General features: G+C 42.6%; 1 protein-coding gene and 2 non-coding genes across 5 annotated transcripts in view; 2 read left to right on the top strand and 1 right to left on the bottom strand.

Moving 5' to 3' along the window:
* Positions 1-13,095, bottom strand: part of ERN1 (endoplasmic reticulum to nucleus signaling 1) — a 43,612-nt gene extending 30,517 nt beyond the window's left edge. Inside the window, exons 1-2 of one of the 3 annotated variants that reach the window (XM_075111429.1) lie at positions 12,694-13,095; positions 1,219-1,330 (exon numbers count right to left, since the gene is read on the bottom strand). In XM_075111429.1, the coding sequence (XP_074967530.1) occupies positions 1,219-1,330; positions 12,694-12,762 (181 nt within the window). In that variant the 5' untranslated portion in view covers positions 12,763-13,095. Of the gene's footprint in view, positions 1-1,218; positions 1,331-11,878; positions 11,918-12,693 lie in introns of those variants that run through there. The other 2 variants (XM_075111427.1, XM_075111428.1) reach the window with 2 other exon arrangements.
* A 1,726-nt stretch (positions 13,096-14,821) lies between these two features.
* On the top strand, positions 14,822-14,887 carry LOC142065521 (small nucleolar RNA SNORD104). The gene has a single exon (XR_012663443.1). It is a non-coding gene; the product is annotated as a small nucleolar RNA SNORD104 (small nucleolar RNA).
* Positions 14,888-15,059: 172 nt separating this feature from the next.
* Positions 15,060-15,196, top strand: LOC142065522 (small nucleolar RNA SNORA50). The gene has a single exon (XR_012663444.1). It is a non-coding gene; the product is annotated as a small nucleolar RNA SNORA50 (small nucleolar RNA).
* Positions 15,197-15,498: the final 302 nt, after the last annotated feature.

Raw genomic sequence — 15,498 nt, 5'->3', positions numbered from 1 at the left:
TTTTAAACAAAGGAAGTTCCTTGAGCAATATACTCTGACGAAGATCCTTTTCATTACCAAAGTGCCTTCATTTCTTCCTCAGAAAACCTCTTGCTACTTACTAAGTCTGGCTGCCAACAAGTACCAGTTACGATATCCTTCTGGGATAGGGCTACATAGTGTATGTTCATGTCAGCTGAATGACAAGCAAAAACCAGTAAGCTGCTCCTAGCACCACAGTAGCCTATTGCAACAATAAAGGAGGAGGCTGACAACTTCTTTTTTATTCAAGACTGTTCAGGGAAAGGAGAGGTCTCAATTTAAATAGGATGCGGGGGAGAAAATGTAATCACACCTACTAGCCAAGATCCTTCAAGAGAATATTTGCCCACCTATTTTACTTCAAGAGGAGCTACAAAAGCATTCTTTGCTCATTTATGAAGTTAACTTTTTGTCTGGTAGATTTGCATTCAAATATGAACGGGTCCACAAATAAGAACAACTGGTTTGTACTGCATATATCAGACATGCACAATTTGTTTCCTACCATTTCAGCTCACCTACTAAACTGACATCAGGTTTAAAAATAGAGTACAGAATGATGCAATCACTGTGACTCCTTTCCATTTGACCTGCTTTCTAATTTATTTCCCAAAATGAAGGAAAGTGCTACTATGACTTCTACCACACATAATCAGAGTCCCACTAAAACAAATTTGTATTAAGTACTGAATTTTTCATTATGACAGAGCTACCTCTGCTCAGTAATTAAAATTACAAGATAACTTCCAGTCACTGAGCAATATTAAATTTCTTTACACAAGTGCAGATCTTCTATTTAAAAAAAACTGTGCTGCTCCTAAACATCTATTGCAGGAAAAAAAAGACCTGAGGTTTGCACAATATCCACTGCACCAGTGAATGTAGGGTATTCCAGAAATAGAATCATGTAAACCCTTTGCTACCAATTCTACCAGCTGACACTCTCATTCGATGTCTATTCCATTCTATGCTTGCTTATATTGCACTCATTCCCATAAAACATGATACCTACCAATTATACTACAGCTTAAACATATGAATTTGACTCCAGAAACACTGTACCTTAATTCTGAAGCAAGAGCAAAAATAAGAAAGAGAAGAAAGTATTTCCCAGACCCAACAACAGTTTGAATTGTCAATTGATTTGACTGTTACTACTGTTGCTGAGTTGAGGGCACCAGGACACCTCCTACTCACCTTCTTTTAAAGTCCACTTGATTGCTCCTGTCCTCTTGCTGACAGCATGCAAACTTCCATCAAGAGTTGAAACAAACAACAGTGTTTCCGGCACAGTTACTGAGCTGGTGTTCTGGAAAGGAAAAACCCACACGCTGAATGTAATGATTTACTACAGAGTTTACTCATAACTATCACACAATACATTGCCTAGGGCATCATCCTTCTTTTTAATTGCACAGACTGGACAACTTTCTCACCCCTTTGAATTCAGTGATTTTTTTATTTTATTTTTTTCCTGTCACTGTTATGGAACTGCTTACTATGCTAAACTCCCCTAGAGACAAAATGGGAGATGCTTTAAATGAGTAATCTACCTACAACTCAACCTCCATTTTCAATCTTATATCTTATATCAAAGTCGTCTTTTACTGGAGAAACCAGAGATAGAGCTGATCTAGGAAAGAACTGATACAAAGACTATACGATAAGATAGCTAGGGTAAAGCAGCTTCAAAGCAGTTCACAGAACCTGAGTGTTAATGTCAAAACCATGCTACTACCAAGTAATCAGAACATACTTTTGCCAAGTTTTAGTCCCCGAGAGATGAAAAGATATTGGCTGGGTAGAACACTGATAAATAAAACTGAAGGGTGATCAACACTCTACGAGGCTGGCTGCAGCTGAGACAGGCTGGAGCTGTAAGTATGTAGGCTGTCTCTGAACACGGGCAAAATATTTAGGATAGATGCAGCTTAAAGGCTACAGAACCATACTGTTAAGCCTCTTAATCACGTTTTTGTACCTCATGTCTGCAGAAATACAGTATTGGAAGTAGATAGTAAATAATACTGTCTAAGAAAGTCCATATGTATTAACACATCCTAGAAAGCACTCAGCTGCAGGATTCAAACCTCAATTTGACATTTTAGTCATTCTGCCACTGGGAACACGTCACTCCATATTTACGCGTATGGGTACAGAGCTGTTTGGTGCCTGCTGTTATTCCTACAGCACAAGCAGCTTTTGAGCCCAGCTATTGCAGAGCATGTAATTTTATTAAAAGGGCATCATAAAAACATTGAGGACTCAGAACTATGTAGTTGTTGTGGGAACAGTGAGGCTAAGGCCAAAGTGTTTCATTGCACAAAGCAGAAAAAACATGTTAATTTAACATCTACTCTTCTCTTCCTGACTAAAAGATGATCCCGTACACCCTGTGACTGACCCGTTTCTGTTCACCAAGTCTCAAGCTATCACTCAACTAACTTGTCATTTATAGACTGAATCTGCATGCCACCTGCTATGCTTAGGAAGTTTCAGAGTTAAATATAATTCTTAACCTACCACGGTTCATGAAATGAAAGTGTGTGCATTTTACATAATTAATAATGTCTTCAGTGACTTAAATTGTAAAAACCAATTATCAGTCATGTTAGAATTACTGCAAAGCAAAACACAATTGTCGAATTAAAATGCATGGATATAGGAGTAACTTTCTTTGGAAAACTATACATTTTTAGTGCAACTCAACTAAAACTTTAGACTTTTAGGTAAAGCATAAAGCTAAAAGGATATTATAATAAACTAATAACTAGCCAACTTTCAGGTCACACCTACAAATATTATATATGGTTCTTTCCAGTCATAATGGAAAGAGCTGCAACAGGCAATTGTAAAACACACAGCACAGAAAAAATGAAACTACAAGTCAACAATACACAAACCATAAATCAGAAATAACTGCTGGAAGTCCAGGAAAAAAAAAAAGGACATGTATATTAACGCATAAATACAGTTTCCATTATCTGACCTAGTTAAATTATGCAGGCTGCACAGACACCTGCACTTCAATAAAATATTTACAGCTGCCTCTGGAATCAAACTCTGCAATGTTTTTTCAAACAGGGACACTGAATAGCAGTTCCTCTCATGCTGGCCTGTAAAATATGCAGCTCGAGATGTGACTAATTAGAACTGAACTTAGAGTATCTTTCTAGCTTAATGACCTTATTTGTATGTAAGAGCAAAGAGAAGCTGTATTGTAATGAGTTCTCATTCTTTTGTTAAAGCAAACTACTGTAGCCATCGTATCAAAGTAATTCGTGAAAATTTTGCCCTTCAGGTCTTTTTGTATATGAACTCCCAAAACAACTTAGGATGGTGTAGTTGACTGATAATCATCTAGTCCAGTCTTCCCATCTTCCTTAAATAAACGTTTAACAAGCCAGATCCACTGATTCGGCAACCAAAAGGGGAAGACACAACCCACACTCCATTATCACATCCATCTAGGGCTGAGAGCGATCTAATTGTGAGGCTTAATCTGCCTCCCCAAGATTTACATTTTATACCCATCATTGCCTAGCTGCCTGCATAAAACTATCCTCGAACAAGAACAAGAAGGCAGAAAGCTTGGGGTTGCATTCTAGATATCTTTATAGGTATTTTGATGCAAAAGATACAGCTCCTTTGCAAGGAACCCCTTCCTGTACAATACTGTATAATCTAAGAATTATAGTAACTAATCTTCCTAATCTGCAACACTAATGAGCAAATGGAGGAACTAAACTGACAAATTCCCTCTCTCTTATCATTGGTGTGAGGCTAATGCAGACTGGACTTATAATACAAATATTTTGTGAGTGGGCTGTGAAGTGGCCCCAAAAGTATACCATTCAAGGAACACCAGGAGGCTGAAAAAAACCTGCATTTGAACAGTAGTAGCAAACTACTACTGAGCTCAGAAAAGTTAGAAGACTTGCAGATTGAACTGATCTCACCACATATAAGCTACTTAAGCATGAAAAACCATCTCAATTCAATGGAGTACTAGCAGTAGGAACAACTATTAGGAAACCCTCCATATCTTAGAACATTTTCTCCATAAGGTTACTTCTTTGGGTGACTCCAGTAATATACATGGTTTATTATTTTATTTTCAGTCTTTCTGAATTGCTTTTATGGCACTTCTGCTGCAGTGAAGCTCAATTCTGACTTCTTTCTCTGCCTCTCAGAGTCTGTCATTCATGAATTAAGGACATTAAATTTCACCACAATCATGGTAGCTTTCTGGTTTGCTTTAATATTCAACAAACAATTTGGATTAACAGAACAGGGAATCATCTATTTGTTTTCCCTTCCCATGGAACCAAATTCACCTCTCCCCCACCCAGGTAACAGTGGGGAAACACCCTAATGTGTCACATCACACAAAATGCCAGCTAGCTTCTGATACACATTTTATACAGGGGTAAGAACTTGAGATGTAACTGGGAGCAGTCATCCTTAAAAACATATGTATATGTACAGCCACATACTAGCCCAGAGGTGCTCATGCAGTCATTACTAATCATCCTGGTTTCAAACTATTAAGAAAGGGCAAAAATTTCAAAATTTACTAGAAACAGTGTTGTGATGAAAACAAGAAGCAATGGATGGTGGTAAAAAATTTATTCCAAATTAACCTTTGTGCAGTAACATCTTGCACTCATATATTCATTTTCACTTGAAGATCTCAAGACATTTTACCACCACCCCACCCCCTAAAAAAAACCCAACCAAAACCAAAATCAAACCAAAACTTTTCAGGCTTTTGTTTTAGGTAAGATGCAACTGTTATTTCATTTCTTTAAGTATTACCTGAGAAGCTTTGTAACAAATGAAATAACTTGAAAGCCTCAGTTACATAAAGCTGTCCAGAGTGCTCTGGGCTTACAAAATAGAAACAAAACAAAAAACAGGAACCAAAGACATTGAATCTCAACTAATTGCACAAACAAACTGTGCCTCTTAGGTTAACTGCATTTAATGAACACCATTCTCAGCTTCGAGGTGTTGCCCAAGATCAGACAGCAGGTAGCCAGTTAAAGTGCGAACTACGTATCTGTGCGAGTTCAAAGAAGAAATCACAATGAACTGCAAAATTTGAACATCTTATAAGCTGGTTTTGACTCAGACTTTTGACAAGCCCGCCAGCTTTTTCATACCAAACAAATGTGTATTGTCACTGCAGCTGTACTCATGAAAAATCCCTGCTGCAGAGAATTTAATTCTTCCTCCATCAGATTCAAGATAAGGCAGAAAACACTTTCAGGCAATATTTCAGTATAATAACACATACAGTATAAATCCTGTACATTATACACCATGGGAAACACAAGAAATATCTGTTTCTTCACAAATACCTTTCTACCCTAAACCTGCACCATGAACAAGAACATTTTAAGTTAAAGACTGGAATAATTGTTTGCTCTTCTATCAAAAAAGATATACCAAAACCATCCATTATCCAAACTGATCATTTTAGTTAACAAATACAGTGAAACTGCATCTAGAGTGAAACACATCAAGCTGATCAAGAACATACAACTGTTAAAGGCAGGAAGTGAAAATCATTGAAGTTCCTTTAAATTGCAGGTGGGAATTTGACTGACACCCAGAATGTCATGACTAGTGTTGAAGTTTAGCTGCACATAAAATACAACATATAGCAAATCTACCACATCTTCCATGTACACACACTAGGATTGTTTTTCTAGGCTACTTTTTACTCATTGCACAAGTTTTTCTTATCTTTTACCTTCTTATCTTACAGAATCAGTATATTCTCCGCAAAACATGTCCTCTTCCTGTCTTCTTACTCAGAAGTTAATAAAGTGCCTATCATCTGCACAAAAAATGTGCCTGTAAAATAACCACCATGACTGTGGTCGGGTGTCAAATATCAGCAATATACAGTATATAGAACACTTCTTGTACATCTGTAGATTTAACATTTTCATATTTAACATTTGAATATCTATTTGATGTGGCATCAAGACTATAGAAATGATGGAATTAAACACAAGGTCTGAACCTCTCACCAAAACATCAGTAACCTTCCAGATTACTGACATTTTAGAAGGTTGCTAGTATTTGGGATTGAATAGGAATTACTAACGTGCAAAAAGTTCCCCTGCACATTCTGCAGTCACAGGAGTAAGAAAACTTTTCTGTACATCTACCCTCCAGATCACTTACAAGCTAAATAATAAAGAAAGAAAACCATAGCTGAAGAAGTTATTCATGCAAGCTTCTGCTGAAAACCAGATGAACGCCTGAATGTTGCCCACAGGCAGAATGAACTAGAAAGTTCTCAGGTGTGACTAATTTCATGAAATTACAATAGCTTTTTTTTTTTTTTTTTTAAGCTTTTCAGTGTAGTATCCTTGGTTTGGGAAAAAGTGCCACTCCCAGCTACCATTCTTTTGGTGCCTACCACCACTCTGAGGTTAACAGGGAGATGTGAACTCTTCCTGGAATGGCAAGCGCTTGTGGCATTCACAAGCATCACAGGAACAGAAGGGAAGGATACTCTGAAAGAGGCTGTTAGGTCTATCGAGCCAGAGAAATCACCTTCTTTCTTCAGATGGCTCTGGGCCCATTTCTGCTCACTGCCCAAGCAGTTTCATTGGGAGCAAAATCAGCACAGAGGCACATTTTTCACTGACAAAAGGATTCTGCCACATGCACGCATCTTTTTTCTTCTAAACACATTTAGGCAGCATTGTGTTCCTGCTTGGCTCATGTTCTCCACTCTAACTGGCTTTGTCTTAATACCACTTTTTTTCTAACGCTTTCCTTTACCTCCCCCCATAAGTCTGTGTTTTAAGTTTTACTACTCTTGAAAGGCTTGCTTATGTGTAGCCTTCAAAGTCGCATTGATGTGGTCACTGTAACCCTGTGTTTCAAAGATACCATCTTCTTTGGGTGAAAGACTGAATACAGGGCAAATTTCATTACCTCTTCCTTTACTTCTAATGTTGTATTTGCACATAGATAAAATACCATATATTAAAAATCTTCCATTCATTCATACTTTTCAAAGCGTACAATATCATGCAGTTGACATTAACCACCTGAGTAGTATAATGACATTGCTGAAACTTATGACCTAAGTTTAAAAAAAAAAAAAGACAAAAATACCCACAACAGATGAGTCTGTAGACTTTGCAGTGCAATATTGCTGATTTATTTTGACCAATATCTGCAGTAGTCACTTGGAGAAAAGGCTAGGGAGTTGGTATAATAGTATGGAAACAAGGTCTTATTCTTTTAAATTGCATAAAACAATAGACAAAAATGAACAGATTATTTAAATCACTACCTGTGTTTCACCGAGACTCAGTAATAAAAACCACTTCCTCTTGATTAGTGGTTTTTATCAGTGGCTAGATACTGGAGTCTCAAGGTTACAAATACTCAACAGACTTGATTTTGAACACAAAGCTTTATAATTAATTGATTAATCAATTAATTAAAGCCTGGAATTAGCATTGTTACGAAAAACTATGAAAATTATAAAACTTGTATGTACAAGCCAAACTTGTTTTCATTTTTGTGCGAAGTGTGCAAGAGTGTTCGCCACCACAAAAAACATCATAATCTCAGTCCTGAGACAGACTCTGGTATACACAGATACTGTCCTCCCTGCAGGGGTGGGCTCTCAACTGTTGTGATGCAATGCAAATTCTTGAAATAGGTTTTCATTCCATACTGCAATTCTATTTCTAAGGAGACACAGCAATTGAATACAAGAAAAATATGTCAGGACATGAAACAGCTAAGCCAAAAGAACTTAATTTAGGGAGCAGAGAAAATGAGACAGAAGGAAAACTTGGTTTGGGTCATCTTTTATTTTATCTGAAACTGCAACAACGTCTATTTTAACAACTACCCTCTTTCGAACCAGTGAGAGCTTCTACGGCATTGACAGTCTGTACTCATAAAAATCCTCCACTCTAACAGTGATGCTAAGTGACGGATTTACAATATTCTGAAATTATTTGAGGAGTGATTTAGAATTATTTTTTAATAATTTAATTCAAAACAGTTTTTAAGAACTTTCAAGCTCTCATTGAGTTAAACTTTGGCAAATGCTCTAAAGTGCTGACTGCTAATAATCTGTAACAGCCCCAAATTTGGGACTAAATAGAAAATCGCATTTTTAAGCTAGAATAGAAATATACTATCTAACAGAAATAACATTTTAGAAATAGAAATGCACTTTAGAAATACTATTTAACCCTGGCATAAGAATCTCCCCCTCAGTCCAGATCCACCATGTCTTTAGAAAAAATATTTTAGAAATCAAAGTAACAAAATTACTCCAAACAGCTCTGAAGGACCCATGGAGTCAAACAAAGGTCAGTAAAAGCTGCAGAACAAGTTCTGGTGTGTTTGTGTATGTCCACTGTACAGTTCTGCCAAAACCGATATTATCTTCATTCACTGCAACATTTCAATTTTTCTTAAGGGTTAGCAGAGCAATGCCCTATTTTGTTTTATTGTGTTAGAAGAAAACAGATCCCCACGTGAATAATTTCTTCCATTAATCTACCTGCTTAAAAACAGTACTTTGGAAATACAGGACACTAAATATGCACAAATCCCATGGAAGTCAGTGGAAACGGCAGATAGAAAAAACAGGCCACTCAGTTCCTTGAGGTTATCGTTCTGTAACCTAGAAATATGTTTTGCTGTGGGGGCAATACATACAAGAGGTTCTTCAGGTATGAATAAAGAACAGGAACACATGGTAGCGACACCGGATGTGTGATGGTGTATTGCTGACTCTGAGAAGTGTTATTGATCTCATAGAAATAACTGAGTGCTCTCTAGTAAACAAATGGCAGTGCCATGTGTTACCAGGTAATAATTTTCTCTTTTCTGAGTCTCAAGTAGGAATGAACTTAACTTGTAAAGTCTGATAGATGATAAAGGATAGTTTGCTAACTGTAATTTACATCCTCATAGTTTGTTTGGTAATGCTCGGCTTACCAAACAAAAAAGTTGACAAGATATATAATCACTCAAGGAAAAAATCCTATATTCCTCACTACATAATTAGCTTAACATACTGTACATCTGCATTTTACTAAAAAACAACTTCAGCATTAACAGCACCAGACACCTTCCTCCCAATAAGAAAAGGCCTATACCATAGTTTATGCTACTGGAATCACAATTGGTAAACCAATAAGGATGCAAAGCAAAATATTTTTAAACACTAGCACACACTGCAAGGGATTGGCATATTCACCACAGATAGCGTATGATTCATTACCCTTTTTTTGACAACTATCCCCTAATTACATTGCCAGGCTAGAGGCTAAAACTCATTATGCATAATAAAACCATGCCACAAAAACTCTTTATAAAATTCAGTAACTATTAGAGGAAGTTATCCAGTATAATGAAGTCAATATATGAAAGACAGATGACCCAAAAATATACCTTCTTTAGAATATGAAATCAAATCTACAGATCTTTTCACCTTAAACTAAATTCCAACACATCTTTGCTAGCTATTTCTCATCAACACTATAACCCAGTTCCAGTGACTTTTCATTCATATGCCCATCTATACTACAACAGGAAAAACCCAAAACTACTGGAGGCCCACTCCAACTGTCCTCTGACTTGACTAAGCTTTGAGTAGTCCTCTACAATACAAGCTCCCAGCTAAGTTTTCAGACTTGGGTCTCTCTGTAGACCCAAAACTTATTACAACAATCACAAGAACACCAGCAACCGATATGAGTAGAAGGGCAGAGTTATGAACACATGAATTTACACTCCAGGACAGAACCATCTGTGATAATTTTAGGTGTGCGAGCCAAGTTTGCATTCCCCCTGCAAAAAAACCTAAACTCTAATATAATAATTTTTTGAGCAACCAAGGATGTCTGCAACTCAAATAACAAAATGCTAATTAACATAGGGATTGAAGACGTCCTCTTTAAAACCTTCTGCTGTCTCACATATGTTTTCGTGCCTACCAGTTAACTGACCTAACACCTCATGCTGAGAAAAAGAACACATTAGAAGGAAAGACATCTGGCTACGGCTGGGGTTTTCCCATGTCAAGAACAGCCCGCATGTGCTGCCTGTGCACACCATGTACCAGAGCACTGAAACTAGTTCCACAGGCTGCAGGAAGGAACAGACCCATGTTCCAAACGCCAGCTTAATCCCAGAGAGGTTGTTATGGAGAGGTGCACCAACTCCATGTTAAAAGAGAAACAGGCACAGTTTGTAACATCCATGGCTCACAAAAACCAAGGGTTTTCAAATTACTGAGAGCTATAAATCATTACTGTATAATATTTACAGTGACCATTTATTTACTGGCAGCTGTATTGCATTTCTCCTCGCTGTATCTGAGATGTCACCCTTTTATAATGTGTTCCCATACATCACTAGGGCAATTCCAAGAGCTATACACTATCACCTAAATAACAAGAGACAGCATTTCATCTTATAAAGACAAGACAGGAAAGGAAGCCCTTGTATGAACAAATATAAATTGTAGGAAAACAACATTAAATTTGGGATATAAAGTAACAAGGAGTACATTTATCAGATGAAGAAAATACAGAGCAGATCATCACCAGTACTCTTAAAAGAAATCTACAGAAAACACAATCTGCAACATCTTTAGGCAACCTAATGTTTTTCACATTACCTCAATACCAAGAATCATGTGCCAATCTTTTTCATGGGAATGTTACTCAAGTGACATTAACAGTTCTGAATAAGCCTTCCCAGCTAAATGGGTTAATCACAGGTGAAATGACTGGGACTAAGTTCACAGAAATTAAAACTAGCTCTGAAAAGGGACTGAAGTATGGAATAGATGTCATCTTCGAAGTCACAGTGAGGACTACAGCTGGCAGAGCAAAGACCAGGATAAGAGCAGAGAACAGAAACAGAGAAATGGAGAACCTGAGATCAGGTACTGATCTGAGGTAAGATGGCAGGGCAGGGAGATGAAGAGGAGAGAGAAATCTGGAGAAAAAAGGGTCTGAATTCTACCAGGGCCAGAGTCTAGGATTTTGTGACTATGCAAGTAATACATATACAGAATTTACTAATAACCTGTTGATTCAAAAAGTATTTCTAGTATTTAAAAATACTTTAGTATTCTTATCAAGTACTATTTTTAAAACCTAATGAGCTGCAAATCAGTGTTTTCTTACAAAATCTGAACCCCAAACCTGTCAGGACCCTGAAGAGATCTCAGTCCAATGTTATAGTCCAGACTACGACAAAGACATTAGCACTCTACAATAAAGATTTTAAAGTCATTTTTGTTGACAGCCTGCATTTATTTTTTTCCAGTTTCCTAATGAAATAACAACACTAGGTATGCCACACATCTTCAGTACTAAACATGTTTACTTTTAAAGAAGGGGAGTGGAGCTATTATATCCCATGTGTAAAACAAAGCCTTCAGCTTCGCTTAACCTGAACTATAACCCTGTACATTACACCAGGATTTTCAGGTAACAATGAACAGCCCATCAAAGAACATAACCTATAGCTTTCCTCTGCAACACTTCAGTGTAATGGAAACAGTAAATGCCAGCTGGCCTTTTCATTGTCTCCAGATCCTGAGAATTTACAAAGAAGAGCACCTTTCAGAACTGAATATTTGAAGGCTTAGTTTTCCACCTCAGTTCACACACAGTAGGCAGCACCCATTTTAAAGTACACTGTTTAAAATTATTACCTCTGTACAAATAATATGCTCAGCACTCCATCTGCTTTGCACCAGCTTCACGCAATACCTTATAACCAACCTGGTTGTTTCTTAAGAGGTTTTGTAGGGCAGTGACTTGTGCACTTCATCCTTTACCTTTGAATTTAGGACTGTAATCATTTCTGGAAACCAACCAAGCGTATGTTCATTTAGTGCATGTTGCTATCTTTGCTCTGGAAACAGAATGATCAAAGCACTGTAATACGGTATACAGGGCTTGTAGCTAATAATTTGTATTTGGACATCAACATATCAACAACTTTGGGCATTTTTTTCAGAAAGGAAACAAGGCCCCCCGCTTGTGAGGTTATGAAGGGACAGAGCAAAGATCTTGCAGCATGTGTCACCAGTTCCTCTACCCACCTACATAGTTTCAGCTTCCAAAAGTTTCTTTGTCCTACTTTCATCAACTACTTTAATGGGAAGTTAACTGTATTTTAAGGATTGTTATATATACCACGTGTCCAGGCACGGTGCTATGGGCTCTAGCTTAGGGCACAGAAGCAGGTACACAGCTGTTGAGCTGCATCAGGCCGGCACCCTGCAGCCCCCCACCCCTGCGCACACACGGCATTAACGGCAGCAGAAGGGAGAGCGTTGTGGCTTCGCAAACACCGCCGATGCGGCGGGCTGCGGGCACCCACGGCAAACTTTCAGCAAAGCCCCGGCGAGACCCCCCGGTGGCGTCCGTGTGCTCCCTCTCTGCGGGCCGGGGGGAGGCGGCCTGCACCGGGCGAGGCCTCCCCCGGCCCTCAGCGGCTCGGGCGCTCCCGCACGGGCCGTGCCAACCCTCCCCCGCCGCCGGCGGCGCCGGCGCTGCCCCTGCCCTCCCCGCCAGCCCCCCGCGGGGCAGCCGCCCTCCCGGCCCCAGGCCCAGCGGGCAGGCTCAGCCCGGGCCGCGCCTCCCTTACCGCGGGCCCCGGCGAGAGCAGCACCAGCAGCAGCGCGCCCATGCAGAGGCGGCGGCGGAGCGGCTCCATGGCTGCCACCCGCGGGGGCTCCCCCGGCCAGCCCCCCCCGGCGCGGCGCTGGCTGCCGGCCGCGGCGTGCCCGGCGCTCCCCGCGCGGCCCGGCGGGGCGGGGCGGGGCCGCCCGGCCCGGGACAACGACGTCAGCCGCGGGCAGCCCCGCCCGCGCACCGGGACCGACCCGCCGGGCCGCGTCCCTCCCGCCACGGGGAGGGCCGGGGGCTGCGGGGGTCGTGCGCCACCGCGACGCCCCCCGGGGCTTCGTTCTGCTGCCGGAGCCTCCCGGTTTGTGCTGAGCCCCGACAAAACGGCAGCCGGGCGGGGGCGGCTCGGCCGAGAGCCCTTGGCATTTTAAACCGCGGGGTGCAACGACAGCTAGCCGGCTGGCGCTGGGTTTGGTTTTTAAACACCTCGTGGATAAATTCGGGCTTAACGAATAACCGCCCTGCTCGCTGTGATTTCCCTGCTGATTTGTGGCTTTCGAAGCGGACCAGGCCAAGTTTATCTGGTGCCCCTCCTGTTTTGACAAAGTCACTGTTGACCCCGGTGCGCCTTGCCATGCCTTAAATAAACGCAAAAACAAAGCGCGTGCCTCTTTGAACGGAAAATCGAGTCCAAGCTCCCCTGAACAGATAAAAATAAACACACAAAAATAACTGAATCAAATGGAAGAAGCTTTAAAAAGAGGAGAGTAAATTTACAGTTTGGTGAAGGCGTAAGCTTTCAGACGCCTATTTATATAACAAAGCCACTTTGTCCTTGCTACATATTGTTTGCTTTTTAATACTGATATCATTAACGGAGCTGCAGAGCACACTGCGTCCTAAGTACACAATAGGCACATAACAGATCAGCTCTGGCAGCTCCCTCTTTTAATAACCGTGCCTTTGATTATATGGGCAGGAGACATACTTACGATCTAACCTGCAAGTTTGAATACATAAAAACATCCTGGAGCTACAAACCAGACTGAGATTTCAATTCTCCGATACTGAGAACTGCGTTTCTTCATGGTGGTCTTGGATTTTAAGTATTCACACCACTTGAGAACAAGCAGACCGTCTCCCACACCGCTTTGTGCGTGCCATGGCAACAGCACGCCCAAAGAAGGCATCTGGACCCCTACCACACGTGCAGACAGCCCCGGTAACCCGCACAACGGCAGGTAACCCGTCTCAGGTAACGCCTGTCTCAAAAGCACAGGCGAGGCTGTGCAAGGACCAGGGCCCCCCCGCGGGGAATGCAGCAGGACGCTGCTTTCGCCCGGCCAGCCCGGGCCCCTGCAGGTGCCAGAGGATGGCAGCATTTCCCTTCCCACCGGCCGCCGCCGTCCCCGCAGGGAACCGCCGGGCCTGACACGCAGTTGCCATCCACCCTGCGGACTGAGAGCTGGCGGGCCAGCGCTTAGCTTGTCGTTGCCTCTTTACAGGCGACTTCATGAGCTTTAAACGGCACTTCACGCCATGCCACGTTAAGGGAGGAGCTTCTCAGCTGCGTATGCCACTACCAAATCGTAATTATTTAACACAAGTGCCTCCCACTGGCCTCACAGGACGTGGGAAAAACGTCAAAAAGAGGGGCTGAGGCGGCGTGAGCGTCACCGCGCGGCCTCCCGCGCCCCTGGCACCTCTCCTCAGAAACCGAGGAACCCCCTCCTAGGCGGGCGGCTCAAAGGTCCCAGCAGGGCCTAAGCTTTTACATTTTTAAGGCTTATTGCTTAACAGCAACGAAGCGCGAAAGCAAGCTACTGAAAAAAAGAGTACTACCGTTTCTGAAAAGGCGAATAAAGTTACCCAACAGGCCGGGGGAGGGCGGGCTAACCAGGCCCTACCACACCCCTCTCTGCTCCGCCTGCCGCCATCTCAGCGCTTCCCCGCCCACCACCACGTGCAACCGCCCCCAGATGAGCACGTGCCCCAGGCTTTGAAACCTATTGGGCGAGACAAGGAGAGGTGGGGCGGTGGACGCTCTATAAAACCGAGCGGGGGGGGGTGCTCGCCCTTTCTCTCAGCGTAGCGGGGCAGAGGTGAGAGCGGGTTGTGGCGGCGGATGGACGGGTGGGCCGGGCTGGGCCGCGATGATGTCTCTTGACACGTGTTAGACTGCTGACATACGTGAAGCAAACCTACTACTGAGCGCCCAGGCTGCCGCCCACCCCCAGGGGCGGCTGCGGTGCACCGCGTTTGTAACCCTCCTTTTTCCCTCCGTGTCTTGCAGGGCCCGCGTAGCGACCGGCGAGTAGCGGCCTGGCAAATAAAAGCTGCGTGTACCCCGCAATGGCGTCCGGCTGGTTCTTTCGCGCCCCTTCCCCGCACTGCCTTTGACCCGGCGGGGTGCCCTGCCCGCGGCGCCGCCGGCCAAGCTGCAGTGCTAGAGCGAAGCGCTTGTTCATAACTGGTGCTGCTCGGCCCGACCCGGGTGGCGCTTTTAAAAGCAAGTCACAGCTGGTCTGAGCGAGCCCTCCCCGCCCTCGCGGAGCGGGCGGCCGCCGCCACCGCAAAATGGCGCCAGGGCCTGAGGGAGGCGGCGGGGGCCTGCTCGGGGAGAGGGCCGCGGTGGGAGGGGAGGGGGAAACCGGGGTGAGAGGGGGTCCGCGTCACTCTACTGGGCGATTCAGCGTGACATTAACCCATACCAAACCACTGCACTAGTTTTTTTTCTTGAAGCAGTTCATGGTTCAGTTTGTAAGTGGGGCTTAGAAGTAGCAAAACGCCCGGGATTCCTGCCAAACATCCGGTGTTGGGGACC

This window comes from Phalacrocorax aristotelis, chromosome 16 (genome assembly GCF_949628215.1).
Source record: "Phalacrocorax aristotelis chromosome 16, bGulAri2.1, whole genome shotgun sequence".
In the NCBI taxonomy this organism is placed as follows: Eukaryota; Metazoa; Chordata; class Aves; order Suliformes; family Phalacrocoracidae; genus Phalacrocorax; species Phalacrocorax aristotelis.
Note: the sequence above shows the minus strand (reverse complement) of the source record. Positions and strands in the feature narration are given on the sequence as shown.